The 22535-nt window shown below is 43.1% G+C and overlaps 2 protein-coding genes across 2 annotated transcripts; both read left to right on the top strand.

Moving 5' to 3' along the window:
- Positions 1 to 18402: 18402 nt before the first annotated feature.
- On the top strand, positions 18403 to 19023 carry LOC138900457 (uncharacterized). Its single transcript, XM_070187202.1, has one exon. It carries the CDS (start codon positions 18403 to 18405, stop codon positions 19021 to 19023), a length of 621 nt encoding a protein of 206 aa, XP_070043303.1.
- An 846-nt stretch (positions 19024 to 19869) lies between these two features.
- On the top strand, positions 19870 to 21910 carry LOC138900456 (uncharacterized). The gene is made up of 3 exons (XM_070187201.1): positions 19870 to 20062; positions 20285 to 20750; positions 21454 to 21910. The coding sequence occupies exons 1-3, from the start codon at positions 19870 to 19872 to the stop codon at positions 21908 to 21910; spliced, it is 1116 nt and encodes a 371-aa protein (XP_070043302.1).
- Positions 21911 to 22535: the final 625 nt, after the last annotated feature.

Raw genomic sequence — 22535 nt, 5'->3', positions numbered from 1 at the left:
ACAGTTGAGGAGCTGGAGCAAGTCATATTGATCAAGAACCTACCCGATCGAAAGGTATACCTGGGCACGGGGCTAACTCCCGAGCTTAGTAAAAAACTCATTAAATTCCTTATAGCTAAAATATATTGTTTTGCTTGGTCCCATCTTGACATGACAAGGATCTCGCCGGAAATAACTACTATAATCTGAGCTTAGATTGAAAGTTTCACCCGGTTAAACAGAAGAAGAGGCCTCAGTCGAAGTCAAACACGCATTCATCAATGATGAGGTATCCAAACTCCTTAAAATAGGTTCAATTCGGGAAGTTAAGTACCCGGATTGGTTAGCAAACGTAGTGGTAGTGCCTAAAAAGAGAAATAAGTTAAGAATGTGTGTAGACTACAAAGACTTGAATAAGGCATGCCCTAAGGACTCTTTTCCTTTACCTTACATCGATCGCATAATCGATGTGATGGCCAGCCACGAGACACTCAGCACTCTCGACACCTATTCTGGGTACAACCAGATCCGGATGGATCCAGGTGACCAAAAGAAAGACTTCATTCATCACAAAATACGACACTTATTGTTATAACGTAATGCCATTCAGACTAAAAAACGAGGTGCCACTTACCAACGCCTAGTAAATCGGATGTTCGAAGAGGAAATAGGAAAATCAATGGTGGTTTACTTTGATGACATGTTAGTTAAGTTCCCACGAGCAGAGGACTATTTGGAACATTTATAAGAAACCTTCAACATACTAAAGAACTACAATATGAAGCTGAACCAGGAGAAATGCGTGTTCGGAGTCGGGTCTGGGAAGTTACTTTGATTCATGGTGTCTAATCGGGGAATCGAGATCAATCCTAAAAAAATCAAGGCCATACCATGGTGGATAACTTCAAGGCCGTTCAAAGGCTAACCGGGCGCATAACCGCCCTGGGTCGGTTCATTTTGAGGTCCTCCGATAAGAGCCATCGTTTCTTCTCGTTATTGAAGAAGAAGAATAGCCTCTCGTGGACCCCGGAGTTCTAGCAACCTTTGGAAGAACTCAAACGTTACCTCTCGAGTCCACCTTTGCTTCATACTCCAAAGGCAGACGGACAGTTATACTTGTACTTAGGGGTATCCGAGATAGCGGTAAGTGGAGTCTTAGTCTGGGAAGAAGAAGGTACACAATTTCCTATATATTATGTTAGCAGGACTCTAGGCAAGCCGAAATGAGGTATCCTCACCTGGAGAAATTGGTGCTCGCTTTGCTAAGCTCCTCCAGGAAGTTGAGGCCATACTTTCATTGTCATCCCATATGTGTCGTGACGACTTACATTGAGGAACATAATGCACAAGCTCGAGCTCCCGGGACGATTGGACAAATGGGTCGTGGAAATTAGTGGGTACGATATTGAATATCTACCCCGAACCGCCATCAAATCTCAAATTTTGGCAGACTTCGAGGAAAACTTCACGCTAGCCTTAATACCCGAAGTTGAAAAGTAATTGTTGTTAACCTCGAAGACCTCCTTGGAGATCTGGACCCTCTTTACGGATGGTGCTTCCAACGCAAAGGGGTCCGGACTCGGCATCGTGTTGAAGTCGCCCATGGGTAACATAGTTAGACAATCTATTAGAACTGTAAAATTGACTAACAATAAGGTGAAGTATGAGGCCATGATTGCATGTCTCAAACTAGCTAAAAGCCTAGGGGCCGAAGTGATCAAATCTAAATGTGATTCCCTCATTGTGGTGAATCAAGTCAATGGGACGTTCGGAGTGAAAGAGGAACGAATACGAAGATACTTGGATAAACTCACTACACCAATTCAAGGAGTGGACCCTACAACATGTACCTCGGGATCAAAATAGTTAAGCCGACACTCTGGCTAACTTGAGGTCGTCAGTTGATGACGATGAATTCAGTACGAAAACGGTTGTAAAACTCATAAAATCGGTAGTGGAAAAATGCCACGCCGAGATAAACTCGACAAGCTTAACATGGGACTGGAGAAACAAGTATATAGATTACCTGATAACTAGGAAGCTGCCCTCGAATCATAAAGAACCAAGAACTCTGTGTATGAAGGCGGCCAAGTTCAGCTTGTCCGGAGATAACACCATGTTCAGAAGAACGTTCGATGGCCCACTCGCCATATTCTTGGGACCGGGAGACACCGAATATGTTTTGAGGGAAGTTCACAAAGGCCCCTGCGGGAACCATTCGGGTGCTAAATCGTTGGTTCGTAAGATAATCAGAGCCGACTATTATTGGATCGACATGGAGAAAGATGCGAAGGAGTTCGTGCGGAAATGCGACGGCTATTAGAGGCACGCATCGATGATCCATCAGCTTGGGGATCTACTACATTTGGTCTTGTCACCTTGGTTATTCATGAAATGGGGAATGGACATCGTCGGTCCCCTGCCCTAGGCACCCGGTAAGGCTCAATTTATATTATTTATGACTGACTATTTTTCTAAATGGGTTGAGGCTCAGGCATTTGAGAAAGTCAGAGAAAAATAAGTTATTCATTTTATTGGGACCACGTAATATGTCGGTTCGGGATGCCGTCCAAGATCGTATGTGACAACGGGAAGCAGTTCATCGGCATCAAGGTAAGCAAATTTTTCGAGGACCATAAGATCAAAAGAATCTTGTCAACACCCTACCACCCTAGTGGAAACGAGGTAGGCGGAGTCTACAAACAAGACAATACTCCAAAATCTTAAGAAAAGGTTGACCGATGCCAAAGGAAAATGGAAGGAAGTTTTGGCCGAAGTCCTGTGGGCATATCGTTCGACCTCAAAGTCTAGTACCGGGGGCACCCTATTTTCGTTGGTCTATGGTGCCGAAGCACTAATGTCGGTCAAGGTAGTAGAACCAAGTTTCAGGTTTCGATATGCGATCGAAGAATCAAACGGTGAGGCCATGAGCACGAGCCTAGTACTATTGGATGAGAGGCGCTAAGCCGCCTTCATCCGGTTGGCCGCCCAGAAACTGTAGATTGAAAGGTATTACAACCGGAGAGCCAACCTCCGACACTTCAATATCGGGTACTTGGTGTTAAGAAAGGTGACACTGAACACCTGGAACCCGAACAAAGGGAAGCCGAGACCGAATTGGGAAGGTCCATATCGAATTATCGAGATTACATGTAAAGGTTCATACAAACTCGAAGCAGGGAATGTTGAGCGGCTACCGAACAATTGGAACGTGACCCACTTAAAATGATACTACTGCTATGGTACGACCCCATTCATTCTCTCTTAATATATATTGCGAATTGGACTAACACTTGCAGGCAACATCCAAAGGATGATGTAGTTGTTAGGCCTGGAAGCACGCATTGCACTCGTTTTCTCTTGAACCGATTTTGTCCCAAATGGGTTTTCCAACAAGGTTTTTAACGAGGCAACAATGGATCATGTTAATTTAGAATCGAATACCGATTTTGAATCAGAATTAATGGTCACCTCGATAGTATCCAGGCACTCTCGTCGATCGACCTCAAATACTAGGGTCCATCACCCTCGGGTAATGATGTTTAGCAAGGAAGGAAACTTTGTGCTCGAACAGTCTAGGCTCGGTGGATAGGATTTATTGTAAGTGCCAAACGGTCAAATGAACCGTGACTGCATAGACCACCTAAGCCATAACACGAAGTTTGTATACACTTACAATCTTGTATAGTACGCACAATAATGAAAGAAAGTACCTTGCAGATACATATTTTGTCCCTTAAGACTATTACATTTTGTTCCTTAAGGATATCGAGCCCAAGGGACGCCTCTTTCCGGATTCGATAGATTGCCCCCACTCGGGGACTGTCATCCAAGACAAACTCGGATGGCTCGGGCTATCGAAGCCTGAAGGTACAAAGCCTATTAGGTAGTGCCTGAACTTAAGAGGCTACGACCACCCCCACTCGGGGACTGATACCACCTGATCAGTTGATATACGTTGATGGTTTCACCCACAGAGGTCGAGATGATATGATGGGATGCCATTAGAGGCTTGATGATGTTATGTACTCATATACCTATGCATGGTATGACATTTATACATATATGCACGACATTATAAATGTTTCACGATTCATAGAGATATTCAGACTTACATGTTGAGTTCTTTACACCATGTTTCTTTCATGCCTTACATACTCGCTACTTTAATTGTACTGACGTTCCTTTTGTATGGGGACACTACATTTCATGCCCGCAGGTCCTGATAGAAAGATTGACAGTCCTACTAATAGGCTATCAGCTCAGCGGAAGGCGTTAGTGCACTCCACTTACTCCGAAGTTACCTATTTGGTCAGTATGATTTGGACATGTATTGGTTGGTTTGGCGAGGCCCTGTCCCGACCTTTATTATTTTTATTTACTCTTAGAGGCTTGTAGATAGATGCCATATATATGGATACTTGTATGGCTTTACCGGCCTATATTTTGAGTGTATAAATGATCATGTCGGCCTTATAGGCTCGTATGTCACGCGTATAAGTTTCTATATCATGTTGGGTCGTCCTATGTCTAGTATTCCCTTATATTTTATTCTAGTTATCTCATAATGACCCTTTTGGCCCATTTACTTATAATAGTGTGATAAGAAAGATATGTTACATTGGTACTCGGTTGAGTAAGGCACCGGGTGCCCGTCGTGGCCCTCCGATTTAGGTCGTGACACGAATAGACTTTCATATTTTTAATTGAAATAGGTTTCGTACTATTATAAATAGGGGTATTACTAGCTTTGTTTACCCGAAAAATAGTACAATTGAATTTGTTCGTGGTTTTTAGACAGATGAATCAATTTGATCCCATAAGATAATGAATCAGTCAATTTGGATGCAAGATACTTAGCTCAAATGTAGATAAAACGATATATATAGAGAGCCCGGGGACAGGGTTTCCGTGCACGATGATGATAAGAACAACAAGCTAGAGAGAGGAAAATAATATCAAGATGCTGTATTAGAATGTATCTTTTGATGTCCAGAAAATCGTGTGTTATAATGATCATTGAGCCTATTATTTATAACTCAGTGGGTGTAATTGTTGGGCCCACCACTAATGATAATTATGTAAGTGCGATAATGGAAACCTAACGGTAAACATAAATGCCCGAATTCCTGTAATGGACCGTTATTCTTTAATGCTGTAAAATATTCTTCATTAAATGCAACCGGATGCAGCATGCTTAATGCCTTTATGGACTTGCCTTTCTTGGTGACACACGAAGTAAATGTGCCCGGTTTTTTATCCTCTTAGCTTTGATTCCACGTGTCCCCTTCTTTGGTGGCCATGTATCGTAACATATTTTACCCAATCCAGATAGTCCCCCTGCTTTCCGGTGACATAACTTTGTATTACCGGGAAGTTGATGAGAATCTTCTCTTGGCGGAACTTACTATAATTCCTTTTGAAGGTTACTGATGGTTGATTAGACGCCTGTCCCTCCACATTTAATGCCTAGAACACACGTCCTCCTATGATTTAGTACGCATTTTGCCGGTTATCGAGGTAATTGTAGCCAAGTATTTTAGCCGCCCAAAAGTTTACTTATACGTATCAACTCCCTTTTCCTTTGGGTCTCACCAGTCGATTGAGCTTCCAAACTGCATTCCTGCTCTTCATCTCTTCTCCAATTTTCTCCCAACACATAACGTTTTCTTTCTTTTCTCCAATGACTTCTTCATCTAAACGTGCTGGTTCTTCGAAGAGCAAGATTAAGAACGAGGATTCCGTTCCTCCAATAGTAAGTTCCATAATCCCTAGAAGGCTTAGTACTTTGAAGGATTTGGAGGACAAATTTCCCACTGATAACCCTCGTACATGGGCGGTTAGCAGGTACCCATCTTTCATTCGTCCTTCCAGTATCCCTACTGTGAAGGAAGACTGCTGCTGCCAAGTTTTAGGTATCATCGCTCCTGATCTATCAGAGCGAGTGACCCTTCCCAGAGAGGGTTTCACATATTTTTATACGCACCATTTTACTTTGGTTGCATTTTATTTGGACGGAGAATTTGATACCGTGATAGCGAAATTTTGTCTCCATTACCAGAAGTGTTTGGCACAAGTAAGTCCTTCTGTGTGGAGGACGGTCGCTTGCCTTCAACGCATGCGTCTGGAAACCAAAGAAGAGCTATCATTGGCTCATATGATGAATTTGTACTCCCCCAAAGTCTTCCGCGGGGGAATGATAAATCTCTACAAGCGTGGTCACCATGCTTTGATATCTAGCATGGATGACAACAATGACCGAGGGTGGATGGAACGGTTCGTTACAGTTACCTCCGGTAACATTATTCCAACAATGGCTTATTCCTTTCTGGTTGCTTGGAACCGCTCTCGTAAGTTTCTTTCAATACGCTCCTCCTAAATGCTTTTCCACGTTTGTATTAATCATTTAACTCCTATATCTTATAGTGACCCGATGGGTCCCACCGGTGGTAGAAGGCTTGGACCGGTGGGTTCAAAAGATCTTGGATATCACCACGCCCAAAACCCGCTTGTGGAAAGAACTGTCCATCAAATATGGGTGGAAGGCCAAAAATCATAGTAACTTAATTTTACCTCGCTCTAGCTTTTGTATATGAGTAATTTGGTTGAATTCTTCTGATTCGTTAATAATTCATGAAATTAGGTCCACTTGCGGGCTCGATTGAGGTCCCCGAGGAGGATGTTTTAGCTGACCCTGTTGACGCAACGAGGTTGCTTCAAGAGGCACTTACTCGCACTGGTGACTCCGGGTCCGCTTCGGGTGCAAGCGTATCTTTACAAAGCCCCCGTCCAGAAAACAAATAATCGAAGAGAATGTGTTGATCTGCTTCCGGGGAAAAGAAAATAAGGACAAAGGTTGATGACCCCGAGTCATCCCTGGTGGCGATGATGGCTGGTCCTCCTTTCGGGCTGGTCATCGACATTATAATGATCGACGATGATGAAGAAGCTAGTGATGAGGGAGATTCTTTACAAAGAAGACAACGATCCTTATCCTCTCAACATGGTGCCCAACCTGTTGATGCAGTCACATCAACCAAGGATGATGTCTCAGCGCTTTAGGGAGAGTTTGATTTGGTGGAAAATGCCAACTCCCGTTCTCGACCCCCATTTGCTGTGCCCGGTACTGTGAGGTAGAGTACCGGGTCCTTGTCGTCTTCGGTTGGTGAGCACCCAATGCCTAGTGCTGCCTTCGATTCAGTTGTTTCCCGATCTTCCCCTTTATCAGCTTTATCACCACCTTCTTCGCCACCAGCAACTGCTACATCATTTCTATCTTCATCCACGCTTCCACCAACAACATCATCTCCAACGGCCGCACTTGACCGTGCTGAAGGCATTCCTCTTCCTCAGTCCCTTGTTCACGGGAATTTTATGGCAAAATTATGCTGCCTCTTCTGAAGATCCTTTTAGGAGGAGTGTTACCCTTTCGGTCTCTACCGGGTGCAAACTTCTTTCTGGCTGGTGGAGCTTGCAAATTATCTGAAGCCCTTAGCTTCAGAGAAGGATTGGGAAAAGAATCAGACACTCTTGGGAGAGTGTTTGTTGAATAATACCATGCATAATGCTACAACAATATGTTTCTTTCTTTCTCCGCTTTTATTTCTAGCTTCTGAATGAGTGCATTTTAAGCTTTACCTCTTTTTATCACGCAGGCCAATTTTCTTGCTTCAGAGGGCCTACAAAGGTTAATCCGCAAGAAGGAGGAACTCTCTTCTTAACAGGATCAGCTTTTGGCAGAACGGGACCAGACTGTTCTTTGCCTGTCGGAACTGGAAACCAGGGCCACTGAGGCCGATGTTTTGGAAGCCCATTTACAGCTAAGTGGGCAGGAAGTGGTAACCCTCAGCCAGGAAGTTGGGTCGTTGAGGGCCGGTTTTGATGAAGTCAAGGCTAAATGTACTGAGGTCCAAAATTCCATTCTTGCTGCCAATGATTGTGAGACTGCTGCTGCTGAAAGGGTAACTAATTTAGAAGTAACCTTGAATTCTATGGCCGAAGAACTTGCTGCCGTGGGGACGAGACATGCCCAGTTGGAGGAGAAGTATAATAAACTATCGAGCACAACATGTTCTATAGTTCCACTGTTCATGATCTCGATGTCAGTCTCTGATCTGCTAGGTCCGCTCGGGACAATCTTTCTCCAGAGATCACTCAACTCAAAGAAGAACTCAGGTGCCGAGAGGCTTCCCTCGTTGTTGAAAAAACTTACGCCATGTACAACATGAGGAGAAAGACCTTGGAAGGAGCCAAAGCTGACGTTTTTGATATGGATGCCGAAATTGCTAAGGCACGCGAGCTTGAGTTAGCTGCAAAGAAAGGACTCCAGTACGTCCTGATGCTCCAGGTTCTTCTAATTCTAGTTCTGATATTTCGGACACTGAAAAGGAATCAGAAGGCGATGATGCTGAAGATCAAGTCGAGGAAGATGTTGAGCCATCGGTTGAACCGGCTACTACTCCCGGGGATATGGATACTTCCTTTTCCTCCTGATTCCAGTGATGTTGTAGCTTAACTTTTTCTTTCCCTGTTTTGTATTTCCTTTTGGTACATCCTTGTAAATAAAGAGGTATTATTGATCAACTATTTGGCTGAGTCTTACTTTGCTTGGATATCTGTTCAAGTTTTTTTAACCCTTGTGCATGTCTTCCTACTTTTATGCATGTGTTCTCGGGTGCACTTTCTTCGATGCACTTCTGTCTTTGAGAATTATCCCTTTTACATGAGGGTTTCAATAAGTATTTGTGCAAGTTTAGTTTCTGCGTCTTTTTCATATGTGGCTTCGGGTGTATTTTTCCCCGATAGCATTTTTGGTTCCGGGGATATATTCTTCCGGAACTAACCCTTCAACATGAGGGTTTTTATAAGTGTTTGCGTAAGTTTGGTTTCTGCGTCTTTTTCATATGTGGCTTCGGATGTATTTTTCCCCGATAGAATTTTTGGTTCCGGGGATATATTCTACTGGAACTAACCCTTTAACAGGAAAGTTCTTATAAGAGAGGGTCCTCTTATATTTACAGTGCTCTTGAAGATGACGTTTCCTGTTCATTACAACACTGACATGTGAAGTACTTGTTTAAATTTCAAATGACAAAATTAGCTCATCGTGCAGACAAGAAACAAGATATAAAAAAAGGATTTCAGTTCATTCCTTCTGTTTTCATAGTTTACATAAGCATTTTTCTATGTAGAAAAGAAGTTGTCATGATTTGTGGCTATCTTATATAACTTGTTTCTTCGGGGCTGGTTGTGCAGTCCCCGGTCCCGATGATGCGTGGCATTTAGAGTTGTCTTGCCAAATTTTTGTTCTTGGTTGATATGGCATTCAATGTTGCCTTGCCGGATTTTCGTTCCTGGTTGACGTGGCATTTAGTGTTGCCTTGCCAGATTTCCGTTCCCGGTTGACATGGTATTCAGTATTGCCTTGCTGGATTTTCGTTCTCGGTTGACGTGGCATTCAATGTTGCCTTGTAATCATATCATTATTCCCCCGAGTGTTCTAATGCAAAGAATGCGAGTTGGAACACTGGAAGTCTTGTATCTTCGAAGGTTCCACCGATGAATTGCTACGTAACCTTTCGCCTGGTAACATATTTCACTTTCCCCTTAGGAATTCATGCTGTCAAGCGAAAGAATACCTAACAATCCTCTGGTGGTTTGTGCTCGTGAACGATCGTGTAACCTTTGTTTGGTAGAAAACCTAACATCCCGGTGGGAATTTGCTACTGAAGCAAAGATTACCTTAGCGTCCCCGAGTGGAGGCTTGTTTGTTTGCCTTGTCATCAAAGGTTTTATTACTGCTGTTTTTGTAGTATGCATATGGTTGCTGCCTCATTAAAAACCTTGCTGAAAAAACCCAATTGGGATAAAAAGCGAAACGAAGGATAAAAGAGTACATCACATACTTTCTGTTTGACTGTTGTTTTGCGTCCCTCGAGCAGTTCCAAGTTGATTAGAATTGCCTCGTTGTTCGATTCTTCGTCTGCCTAGAAATACCTTAAGGTTGGCTCCCCTACTTCCATCGGTATTAAATATTCTGCGTTGTACACAAGGGAAAAAGGGGTTTCTCCTGTGCTTGACTTGGCCGTTGTCCGGTAGGCCCATAGCGCTCCCGATAACTCTTCGGGCCAGTGACCTTTTGCTATTTCTAACCTTTTCTTTAGGTTTTGCACAATTGTTTTGTTTGTTGACTCCGTTTGTCCGTTTGCACTCGGATGGTAAGGTGAAGAGGTAATCCTTTTTATCATCAAATCTTCAAGGAATTTTGTAACTTTTGAGCCGATAAACTGTGGCCCGTTGTCACATGCGATCTCTTTCAGGATTTCGAACCTACAAATTATATTTTCCCACGGGAAGTCTACCACTTCGCGTTCTCCAATCTTTTGATAAGGACCTGCTTTCACCTATTTAGAAAAAATAGTCAGTCAAAATTAAAAGGAACCTTACCTTTCCGGGGGCCGGTGGTAGTGGTCCGATAATGGCCATCCCCCATTTCATGAACGACCACGGGGACAGAACTGAATGCATGGTTTCCGCCGGTTGATGTACTAGTGGTGCGTGGGGTTGGCACTTATCACATTTTTGTACAAAGTTTTTCGCATCTTGTTCTATACGGGGCGAGTAATATCTTGCTCGGACTAACTTCAGCACCAGAGAATCTGCGCCCGAGTGGTTGCCGCATATTCCTTCATGGACTTCTCTCATGACATAGTTGGCTTCTGATGCTCCTAAGCACCGGGCCAACGGGCCTTGAAAAGATTTTTTGTACAACTGGCCTTTCCTGAAGCTATACCGCGCAACTTTGGTGCGCAATGCTTTTGATGCTTTGGGTTCCTCGGGCAACTTTCCATGCTCGAGATAATCGATTATCTCATTTTTTCAGTCCCAGACCAGATTGGTCGAATTTACCTCGTAATAACCCTCTGTGTCCAAGGCTGAGTTCATTAGTTGTACAACCGCACCTGATTTTGGTCCTTGGATTTCTGTTGATGAGCCCAAATTTCCTAATGCATCCAATTCCGTGTTTTCTTCCCTCGGGATGTAGGTTATTGACCACTCCTAGAATATTGTCAGTAAAGCCTGAATTTTTACTACGTATTGTTGCATATGCTCATCTTTGGTGTAAAAAAATCCATAGATTTGATTTACCACTAACTGTGAATCACATTTTACTTTGATGGCTTCGGATTTAAGTCACCGGGCCAATTCGAGCCATGCAATCAAAGCTTCATACTCTGCTTTATTGTTAGTTAGAGGAATCATTCTGATGGCTTGCCTTAAAGTTTCCCCCGAAGGCGTGATCAAGACTATTCCGAGCCCGGACCCTTTCACGTTTGAAGCTCTATCCGTGAATAAGGTCTAGACTCCCAATGTCGGTTCTGACACCATTATTGCCTCTTTGGCGACCAGAGGCAATAGTCCCGGGCTAAAATCGGCCACGAAGTCATCCAGGACTTGTGATTTAGTCACTGTCCTTGGCTTATATTGTATGTTGAGCTTGTTCATTTGAATGGAACATTTGTCCAATCTACTCGAGAGCTCGGGTTTTTGGAGTTTATTCCCCAAAGGAAAAGTAGTCACCACCGTTATCGGGTGGCATTGGAAGTAGGACCTCAGCTTCCGGGAGGCTACCATGAGAGATAAGGCCACTTTTCCAGATGTGGGTAGCGAGTTTCTGCTCCCGTTAAAATTTTACTAACGTAATATGTAGGGAATTGCGTACCTTCTTCCTCCCAGACTAAAACTGCGCTTACCGCAACTTTTGAGACCGCCAGGTAGACCAGCAATGTTTCTCCTTCTTTAGGTTTCGAGAGCAATGGAGGGCTTGAGAAATATTTCTTCAATTCCTTCAAGTCTTGAATAGTTGATCTGGGATGTCCTCTATGGCCTTGAGTTTTTCGGGATTTACCTTAATTCCTCTTTGTGAGACCAGAAATCCTAAGAATTTACCTGGACCGACCCCGAACGCACACTTCTCGGGGTTAAGCTTCATTTATGCTCCCTCAGTGTGTCAAACATTTCTTGCAGATGCCTCAGGTGGTTACATGCATCCATAGAATTAATGAGCATATCGTCTATATATACCTCCATAGTTTTTCCTATTTATTTTTTGAACATCTTATTCATGAGCCATTGGTAAGTGGCTCCGGCATTTTTTAGTCCGAAGGGCATTACGTTGTAAAAATATGTACCATAATTTGTTATAAACGAGGTGTTTTCCCGGTCTTCCGAGTTCATCTTGATCTGATTGTACCCGAAATATGCATCGAGGAAACTCATTAACTCGTGCCCGACCGTTGCATCGATCATTTGATCGATATTTGGTAATGGGAACGAGTCGTTCGGGCATGCCTTATTAATATCTTTATAATCTACGCACATGCAAAATTTATTGTTCTTCTTAGGAACTACTACCACATTAGCTAGCCAGTCCGGATATCTTACCTCTCGGATTGAACCAATATTAAGTAAACGGGTTACCTTTTCCCTGACGAACTTATTCCTTGCTTCGGCAATAAGGTGCTTCTTTTGCCTTACCGGAGGTATGCTCAGGTCCAAGGTTAACTCGTGCATGTCTATTTCTGTTGGTATTCCTGTCATATCCTCGTGCGACCATGCAAAACAATCAATGTTAATTTTAAGTAATTCAATAAAATCTGACTTGAGCTCTAGGTGTAGTCTTATTCCCAAATGGAATTTCCTTTCTGGGAATTTTTCAAACAGTGCAACTTGCTCTAGTTCTTATGCCGTGAATTTCGCTGCGTCCGTTTATTCCGGTACTTAAAAATACCTTGGTACATGATGTTGCTCCGACTCTCCTACCCCCGGGGAACTTCCTCTGGTTAGGGGTCGGAAGCCGGTTCTGATAACTACTATGCCGCATGTTCCTTTACCTTGCTATGAGAGACTGAGATCGCATTCATCTCTCTTCATGCCGGTTGATCACCTCTTATCTGCTTGATCCCCTCGGGTGTCGGGAATTTCAGAAATTGGTGGTACGTCGAAGGCACAACTTTCTTCTCATGCAGCCACGGCCTTCACATGATGATATTATAGCCCATGTCTCCATCTACTACTTCAAAGAGAGTCGTCTTTGTTACGCCCTCGGCCTCTATGAGCAGTAAAATTTCCCCTCGGGTTGTCACGCTTGTGAGGTTGAATCCAACAAGGAGATTTGTCGACGGGATGATACTCCCGGTGAGTTTAGCTTGATCTAGAACTCTCCATTGTATGGTATTAGTAGAACTTCTTGGATCCACTAAAACATGTTTAATTTTAAAGTTTAACACATTTAAGGAGATTACCAGTGCGTCATTATGCGGCAGTAGTAGTCCGTCTGTATCTTCATCTGTGAACGTGGTATCATCTCCCCGGAGCCTCTTGCTATGGGTTGTTGAAATATTTGTCTTCTTTGCGGCCGAGAAGGTTATCCCATTGATCTCATCCCCTCCAAAGATCATGTTGATCATTTGGCATGGAGGTTCCTCTCCTTTTTTGAGGTTTGCTCTTCGCCCCTGTCACGACCATAATTGTTTTTGGCTCGGTCACTCAATATTTCTCTGAGGTGACCATTCTTTAGCAGCGTTGCCACTTCTTCTCGGAGTGCCAACAGTCCCCGGCCTGATGGCCATTAGTTCTGTGATATTCACACCATAAATTTGGGTCTCTCTGACTGGGATCGGACCTCATCGGTCTCGGGAACCGTGCCTATTTGATTTCTCTCATAGCCGACACTAACTCCACCATGCTGACGTTGAAGTGATACTCTGATAACTTTGGATAAGAAGAACCTCGTGGTCCCGAGGTTTCTCTATCCCATAGTGCTCTGTTGTTCCGCCCACGATAGGTCCTCCTGTCAATGATGACTTTGTCCGATGTCCAGAAGCTCCTGTCACGACCTTCCACCCACTCGTAAGGCAGAAACTGGCCCCTTGAGGTCCGCCTATTTGAGTCAATACCATCCTTCATTTTTTCCATGTTCTTCTCCGGTCTTTTGATCTATGACGCAAATCCAACCTGATAGTCTTGGATCCTTATTTCGACTCGTATCAGTTGTGTACATCCACCCAAGTTGTTGCTTGAAACTCGAGCAGGCTTTCCTTCGGCTTATGAGAAGCATCTGAACGCCTCAGGTTTAAACCCTTAGTGAATGCTTCAGCAGCCCATTCATCCAGGACGGCCTGTAACAACATCCTTTCCTTCTGGAACCGGCTACCGAATCTTTGTAATAACTCAGATTCTCCCTGCGCGATCCTGAATATGTCGGCCTTTCGGGCTTGTACCTTTGTGGCATCAGCATGTGCCTTGATAGACAAATCCGTGAGCATTTCAAAGGAATCTGTGGAATGTTCGGGCAATAATGAGTACCATATCAAGGCTCCCCTCGTGAGAGTCTCACCAAATTTCTTATATAACACGGACTCGATTTCATGAGGAGCTAGATCATTTCCTTTCACCGCTGTTGTGTAGGTGGTAATGTGCTCATGTGGATCTGAGTTCCCGTCGTATTTTGGTACTTCAGGAATTTTGAATCGCTTTGGGATTCGTTCAGGGACCACACGGTTTGTACGGTAATTGGATGTACTTTTTCGAGCTCAGGCCTTTCAATACTGGAGGTGCTCCCGGGATTTGGTCGATGTGGGCATTTACTTCCTTCATGAACCGCAAAAGTTCTTCCTTGAATAGGTCATTGTCGTTGTTGAAGCCAGATCTACTCCCCTAGCCCCGTTGGAGCCAACTTCGACCCTGGGAGTGTTGTTGTCGACTCTCTGTGTTGTTTGGTTCGTAGGAACAACATGAGGAAATGGATCTCGCCTGTTTGCATTATTTGAAGCGCCTGATAGCGCATGTTTTAACTCCATCATAACCTGATCCTGCCGCGTGAGGTGTCCTAGGATGATTGCATGTTGCTCTTGTAGGATCCTTACCACGTGTGCTACGTGCCCCTGGTCAACATCATCTGGAGTCGCTGATAAGTGGGGATTTTGACTACTTATTTGCGCCCTTTTTACTTTCGTTTAAGCTCAAAAATTTCTTAAAGGTATTCCCAAAAACTGATAAAATATGCTTTCTTGCAGGAGTATTGGAAAATGAGCCAACACGATGAAATTCAACTCAAGAAGGAGTATTTTTGGACAAGGACTAAAACCAAGTGAAAAGGGTAAAGTGCGGACAACAGAATTTTGTCTGTGACAGCAGATCATGAAGGGATTTATGCTAGAGCTTCTTTGAAAAGTGCGGATCGCACAATAATTGTGTGGCTGCAGAAGAAGAAGATCAGAGAGTCCCAACTTTAAGTCCATCAAGAATGAGGACCGCACTATTATTGTGTGGCCGCAGAACTCAAGAGTGCGGCCGCATTCAAAAATTTGCCGTCCGCAGAACCTGAAAAAGTGCGACCGCAATTCAGAATTATGCGATCGTAGAAGTCCCTCCTGTCAAGCTCTGCATCAAAGTGTAGACCGCACACAGAATTGTGCATCCGCAGAACCTCTGAAAGTTGGGAGCCATTTTTATTTACTGCTTTAGGAAATTTTATGATAGTTTGTCGATTTTACATTGTATATTTATCTCTTTATCATTGAATATGAGTTTAATCTTCTATTCTTCTTTAATTTCTTTATTTTCATCTATGAGTAGCTAAATTTCTAGCTAGGGTTGTGACCCAACCCTAGTGTGGGTACCTAATAAATGTTTGATTTAGGGCTTGTTTATGGTTTGGTATGTAATATTTAGCTTAATTCTTGCTTTAATTATAGAATTAATGGTTGAAAATATTGATTCAAGCCTATTTGACTTAGTCTCTACTTGAGAAAGAGAGACCGAGTCTAGAAAACTTGGCTAACAAGAAATTGGGGTGAACTCAAGAAATTGATAGTACAAATTAAAGGGTTGAATCTAGAGATAGTAAAACTTGACTTGAGCATCTATCAATTGTTTTATGAATTACCCATTTGAACTTGAGAAAGCCAAATTGGAAAAAACCACTCTATTACCCATAGGTATTGAGTGGGTAAATACGTGTTGATTGTTATATTACACCCCGACCTACCAAACCTGCCCTAAAGCCCACAACACGTTAGGAAAACACCTAGGTGGAAGTCACAACCCTAAATCTTTTACATACTTGAAAAACAACACCAAAAATATTATTCTCTAGCTTTACATTTGCAAACCGTAGCATAATTTAGAAGTAGAATCAAAACACAGTTTGTGGAAGTTCATCTTAGACACTTTACGTGCTTAGTCCAAATATATACCTAATCCCATCTACGCTCCTTGTGGATTCGATCCCGACTCCGAGTTGGGTATTATTATTACCATCGACCGCTTCACAACCCCAAACTGAGGTGTGATTTGGGCGAGATCAATTTTTGGCGCCGTTGCCAGGGAGCATAAAAAATGAATTTAGCTATATATTTGGTTTTATGTGTGAATTGTCTTCTTTTCCTTCCGTGTTGCTAATATTCTTTGGTGAAACAGTTGTAGGTGAAACAATGGCTCTCAATAACAATGATCCTCTCGGAAACATGCCTTTGGGGGATGTGGACGTAGAAGATGACCAAGTTGAAGAGGTTCCTCCAGAACCTCAAGCAAATAGATGAGGCCGACCGCCTCAAGACAACGTTCCCGTTCCACCCCCACCTCCACCAAAAGCGGCTCCACACCGGGTGCTGCCTAATGAAGGGTATGCAAGTGCCATAGTCCCGATTCGCATTAGGGCGGGCAGCTTGCGAATCACAAATATTATGCTCACATTGCTAGAGTAACGAGGTTTCTTCACCAGGGCTCCGAATCAAAATACATACAAACAATTGAAAGGATTTGTGGATACTTGCTGGGGAAGTAAACAAACAAACATCTCCGAGGATGCTTTAAGGTTGCGGCTATTTCCTTTTTCACTATGGGGGAAAGCCTTGGATTGGTTAGAAAGGTTGCCAAACCATTCCATCCATACATGGGATGAATTGGTGGAGAAAAGCATTGCCAAGTTCTTTTCTCCCGGGCATATGGCTACTCTTAGAGATGAGATTCTAGCATTCAAACAAGAACCCAATGATCCTTTGCATGATATATGGGAGAGATACCGAACTATGGTGAAAGAGTGCCCGAACAATGACATGACTGAGGCTATGATTCAACAAAATTTCTATAGAGGGATCAATACTACCAATCAATGCGTGGTCAACCAACTTGCCGGTGGAAATTTCATGACAACACCATATGCCGAAGATTGTGAGATCTTAGATGAAATGGCGGATACTTCATCGGCATGGCAAAGTAGAGAAAATGTTCCTCAAGGTGATCCAAATATTATTCACCTACATAAAGAATTACATGATCATGGGCAAGCAATTGCCGAGTTGACCAGCACAATGAATTAATTAGCCAAAGCTCAACTTTAACAAGTTCAAGGCCCTAAGCAAGTAAATGCAATGGAAGGAGTAAATATGATGGTGAACAAGCGAAGGCAAAATGGTCAATAAGTGCAAAACCGTGCGTAACAATATGTGCAAGAAGATAGTGGGTTTGACCAAGATGAATCTTACAATGAACAAGAGGAGGAAGTACAATATGTGAACAACTTCCAAGAGCAAATAAACAATTCTCAAGTCCCGAAGCAACAACAATGGCGATTTCAAGGTAATCGAGGGAATTGGAACAATAAAAACAACCAAGGTAATTGGAATGGTCAAAACAATCAAAGGAATTGGAACAACCAAAACAACTAAAGCAATTGGGGTGGTAATAGTCAAGGATATTAGGGAGGCAACAACCAATGGGGTTGGAAAAATAACCAAGGGAATCGGGGGTCGGGCTTTCAAAGGCCCCCGATGTATCAACAACCAAACAACCCACCTCCTTATCCTTCTCATGGCCCTAACTCTTCCAACAATGAGATGTGGGCGAATTGAGAACATGTTTAAACAAATGATGGAGAATAATGCCGACTCTGATGCTCAACTAGCCTCTCACAACACTTCAATTCGCAATTTGGAAGTTCAATTGGGGAAAATCTCACAAGATTTAAACACTCGTTCTAAAGGGGAACTACCAAGGGACACGGTGGTGAACCCGAATTGTGGGAACAACACAGGACGAGCCATGGCTGTAACTACAAGGAGTGGAAAAGGTGGGTATGCAACTACCTCAAGTCAAAGAAAAATTGTGGATGATGAATAAGTGATTCAAGAAGATGAGATTCCAAATAATGTGGTGCAAGCAAATGACGAGGGGAAAATTGATATTGATGAAAATGTGGAGAAGACTCAAGAAGAAGTGAACCCTTCTAGGGAACACATTGTTGACATACCGGCACCGGTAGTGCCAAAGGCTAAGGAACCAATGCCAAGGCCTCCTCCTCCGTACCCTCAAAGGCTTGCCAAGAAAAATAGCGAGAACCAATTCAAAAAGTTCATTGACATGATGAAAAGATTATCTATTAATGTCCCATTGGTTGAGGCTTTGGAGCAAATGCCCGGATATGCAAAGTTCATGAAGGATTTGGTGACAAAGAAGAGCTCGATGAATTGTGAAACTATAAAGATGACACATCAAGTGAGTGCAATTGTGCACTCAATGGCTCCTAAATTAGAAGATCCCATCTCTTTTACAATCCCTTGCACCATTGGAAGCGCCGACTTTGCCAAAGCTCTTTGCGATCTAGGGGCGAGTATCAACTTGATGCCCTACTCGATTTTTAAAACGTTGGGGATTGGGCAACCAAGACCCACTTTTATGAGGCTACAAATGGCGGATCGTACTATGAAGCGACCATTAGGTATTGGTGAAGTGGACTATGAGGTACCTATTATTTTGGGTAGACCTTTCCTTATTGGCTTTCCATGTGAAGTGGAAGCCGGCGAGCTCACCTTCGGGGTGGATGACAAAAAGGTGGGTTTCCATGTGTGCAAATCTAAGAGGCAACCGAATAGCAATGAAGTTTGTTCATTTGCGGACTTAGTGACCAAGGTGATTGTTGATGATGCTAGTGTCATGATGAATATTGATGATACTTTGGAGGCCGTACTGCTTAATCATTGAATAACAATGAAGTTTGTTTGTTGTGAATGCATTGCAAGGAATGGGGTCGTACACTTATGAACCCCGCAAATTGTCCTTAGATCTTGAAGACCAGAAGACTCATCCAACAAAGCCCTCAATCGAGGAGCCTACTACTTTGAAGTTAAAGCCATTGCCTCCACATCTCAGGTATGAATTCCTTGGCCCATGTTCTACTTTGCCGATTATTATTTCCTCTTGTTTAACTAACGTGCATGTAGACTCTACTTTGGCGGTGCTACAAAAGAGGAAGAAATCTATCAGATGGACATTAGCGGATATTTGGGATATAATCCCCGCCTTTTGCATGCACAAGATTATTTTGGATGAGGATGTCAAACCCTCAGTTGAACATCAAAGAAGACTAAATGAAGCAATACAAGAGGCGGTGAAGAAGGAGATCATAAAGTGGTTGGATGTCGGGGTTGTTTCTCCCATTTCCGATAGCTCGTGGACCTCTCCGGTGCAATGTGTCCCAAAGAAAGGGGCATGACTGTGGTCGCCAATGACAAGAACGAGTTGATTCCTACAAGAACGATGACAGTGTGGAGAGTGTGCATGGACTATCGCAAGCTCAACAAAGTCACAAGGAAAGATCATTTCCCACTTCCCTTCCTTGATCAGATGCTTGATATGTTGGCCGATCGTGCTTTCTATTGTTTCCTTGATGGATATTCCGGCTACAATCAAATTATGATTGCTCCAGAGGACCAATAGAAAACTACTTTCACATGTCCCTATGGTACTTTCGCATTCTCGCGGATGCCATTTGAGTTATGCAATACACCAATGATTTTTCAACGGTGTATGATGGATATCTTGACCAACATGGTGGAGGATTATCTTGAGGTCTTCATGGATGATTTTTCTGTGGTTGGGAATTACTTTAATGATTGCTTGATAAACTTGGATAAGGTCTTGGCAAGATGCGAGGAGACACACTTGGTGCTCAATTGGGAGAAGTGTCACTATATGGTCGAGGAATGCATTGTCCTTGGCTACAAAATTTCAAAGAATAGAGGTGATTTCTAAACTCCCACCCCTACATCCGTGAAGGGAGTGAGGAGCTTCTTGGGTCATGCGGGGTTCTATCGCCGTTTTATCAAAGATTTTTCTAAAGTGGTGAACCCCTTGTGTAAGCTTTTGGATAAGGATGCCAAATTCCATTTCAACGAGGATTGCATGAAGGCATTCGAATTGCTCAAGTTCAAATTGACTATTACTCCTATTATCAACGCACCAGATTGGAGCTTGCCTTTTGAGATCATGTGTGACGCAAGTGATGTGGAGGTCGGAGTAGTTTTGAGGCAACATATCAACAAAATCTTCCATCCGGTCTACTATGCTAGTAAGACCATGAATGATGCCCAAGTCAATTACACAGTGACCGAAAAAGAGCTCATTCTTATTGTCTTTGCTATGGAGAAGTTTCGCCCGTACTTGACGGATACAAAGGTGATTATCCACACCGATCATGCGGTGCTTCGGTACCTAATGAGCAAAAAGGATTCAAAGGTGAGGTTAATGCGGTGGGTTCTTTTATTGCAAGAGTTCGATCTCGAAATTCAAGACCACAAAGGCAGTGAAAACCAAGTGACAGACCACTTGTCTCGCTTGGAGGAGGAGGGGAGTCCACATGATGGCCTTGAGATTAATGAATCCTTCCCCGATGAGCAACTTCTTGCCATTTTAATGACCGAGATGCGATGGTTCGCCTTGACTATTATTGGGATGAACCATATCTCTTCCGGATTTGTACCGATGGTGTGATTTGACGATGTATGCCGGAGGAAGAACAAGTGGAAAATCTTGAGGCTTGCCACTTTTCACCATATGGTGGTCACCATGGTGGAGCGATAACGGCGGCAAACATGTTGAGTTGTGGATTCTAATGGCCTACCCTCTACAAAGATGCTAGTGATCTAGTCAAGCGTTGTGATGAATGTCAAAGGGCTGGTTTTCTAAGAAAAATGAGATGCCCCTCACCACCATCTTGGAAATTGACATTTTTATGTGTGGGGGATTGATTTCATGGGACCGTTTGTAAGCTCCTATGGGAACACATACATTTTGGTAGCTGTGGACTATGTGTCAAAGTGGGTTGAGGTCGTTGCTCTTAACCAACAATGAAGCTCGAAGTGTCGTGTCATTTATGAAAAAGAATATCTTTACAAGATTTGGCAATCCAAGGGCCATTATAAGTGATGGGGGATCGCACTTTTGCAACAAATATTTTGCTACATTACTCACCAAGTATGGTGTCACTCACAAAGTCTCGACCCCCTATCATCCGCAAGCAAGCGGACAAGTGGAAGTCTCCAACCGAGAGATCAAGAGTATTTTGTCAAAGACCGTGAATGTCAACCAGACGGATTGGTCGAAGAAACTTGATGATACTTTATGGGCTTATAGGATAGCTTACAAAACACTGATTGGGATGCCTCCATACCGGTTGGTGTTCGGGAAAGCTTGTCACCTTCCGGTGGAACTTGAGCACAAGGATATGTGGGCATTGAAGAAGCTTAATCTTGAGTGGGATGTCGCAGCTAACCTGAGGGTGGCACAATTGAATGAGCTTGATGAATTCTGGTACCATGCATATACAAGTTCTTCCTTATATAAGGAGAATATGAAGTACCTCCATGACAAGTACATCCGGAACAAGGATTTCAAAGAAGGTGATCTTGTGTTATTGTTCAATTCTCGGTTACGGATGTTTCCGGGAAAGTTGAAGTTTAAGTGGAGTGTTCCGTTTGAGGTTGTGAAGGTGACACCCTTTGGTACATTAGACTTGACGAATAAAAATGATGAAGTGTTTGGAGTCAATGGTAAGCATTATCTTGGAAAAGTTGCCGCGTCATGGCATTAATTCATTTCAAGTGATTGATAGTAATCTGTGTCGTGCCGCGACATTAAATCAGGCGCTTATTGGGAGGCAACCCATGTTTCTTTTTATTTATCTTTTTTTTATTTTTAGATAGATTATGTTTTGTGCTAACTGGTTTTGAAGTGAATTGCAGGAATGAGTGTGCTTTGCAATCGAAAAAATAGCTAAGTGTTGAAAAAGTGCGGACCGCATAATCTTGTATGCCATAGCAGACAAGAGTCTGCGGCCGCACAATTATTTGGGCGGCTGCACAACTGGAGACCAAAAAAATGCAACTTTCTGAAGTTTGGAATTGCAGAGAAATGGCCATTCTGCATCCGCACACGAAATTGTGCGGACCACACAAATATCAGCGGCCGCACTCAATTTGTGCGGACCGCAGATCTTCACAAGGGTTAAGGTAAAGAGTGCGGACCGCACTCAAAAATGTGCGACCGTACTCAGCTTCATTTTTTGACCTAATTTGGTCAACCTATAAATAGGCCCTCATAGCACTGTTTCAAACTTTACGCACTCTGAACTCTTGAGAGTAAGGCAAGCACAGTGCACAAAAATTGTTTCACACTACACACTCATTTCATCAGCCTAGATTCTACCATGCATCCTT

The sequence above is a fragment of the Nicotiana tomentosiformis genome, chromosome 10 (genome assembly GCF_000390325.3).
Source record: "Nicotiana tomentosiformis chromosome 10, ASM39032v3, whole genome shotgun sequence".
NCBI classification, from domain to species: Eukaryota; Viridiplantae; Streptophyta; class Magnoliopsida; order Solanales; family Solanaceae; genus Nicotiana; species Nicotiana tomentosiformis.
Note: the sequence above shows the minus strand (reverse complement) of the source record. Positions and strands in the feature narration are given on the sequence as shown.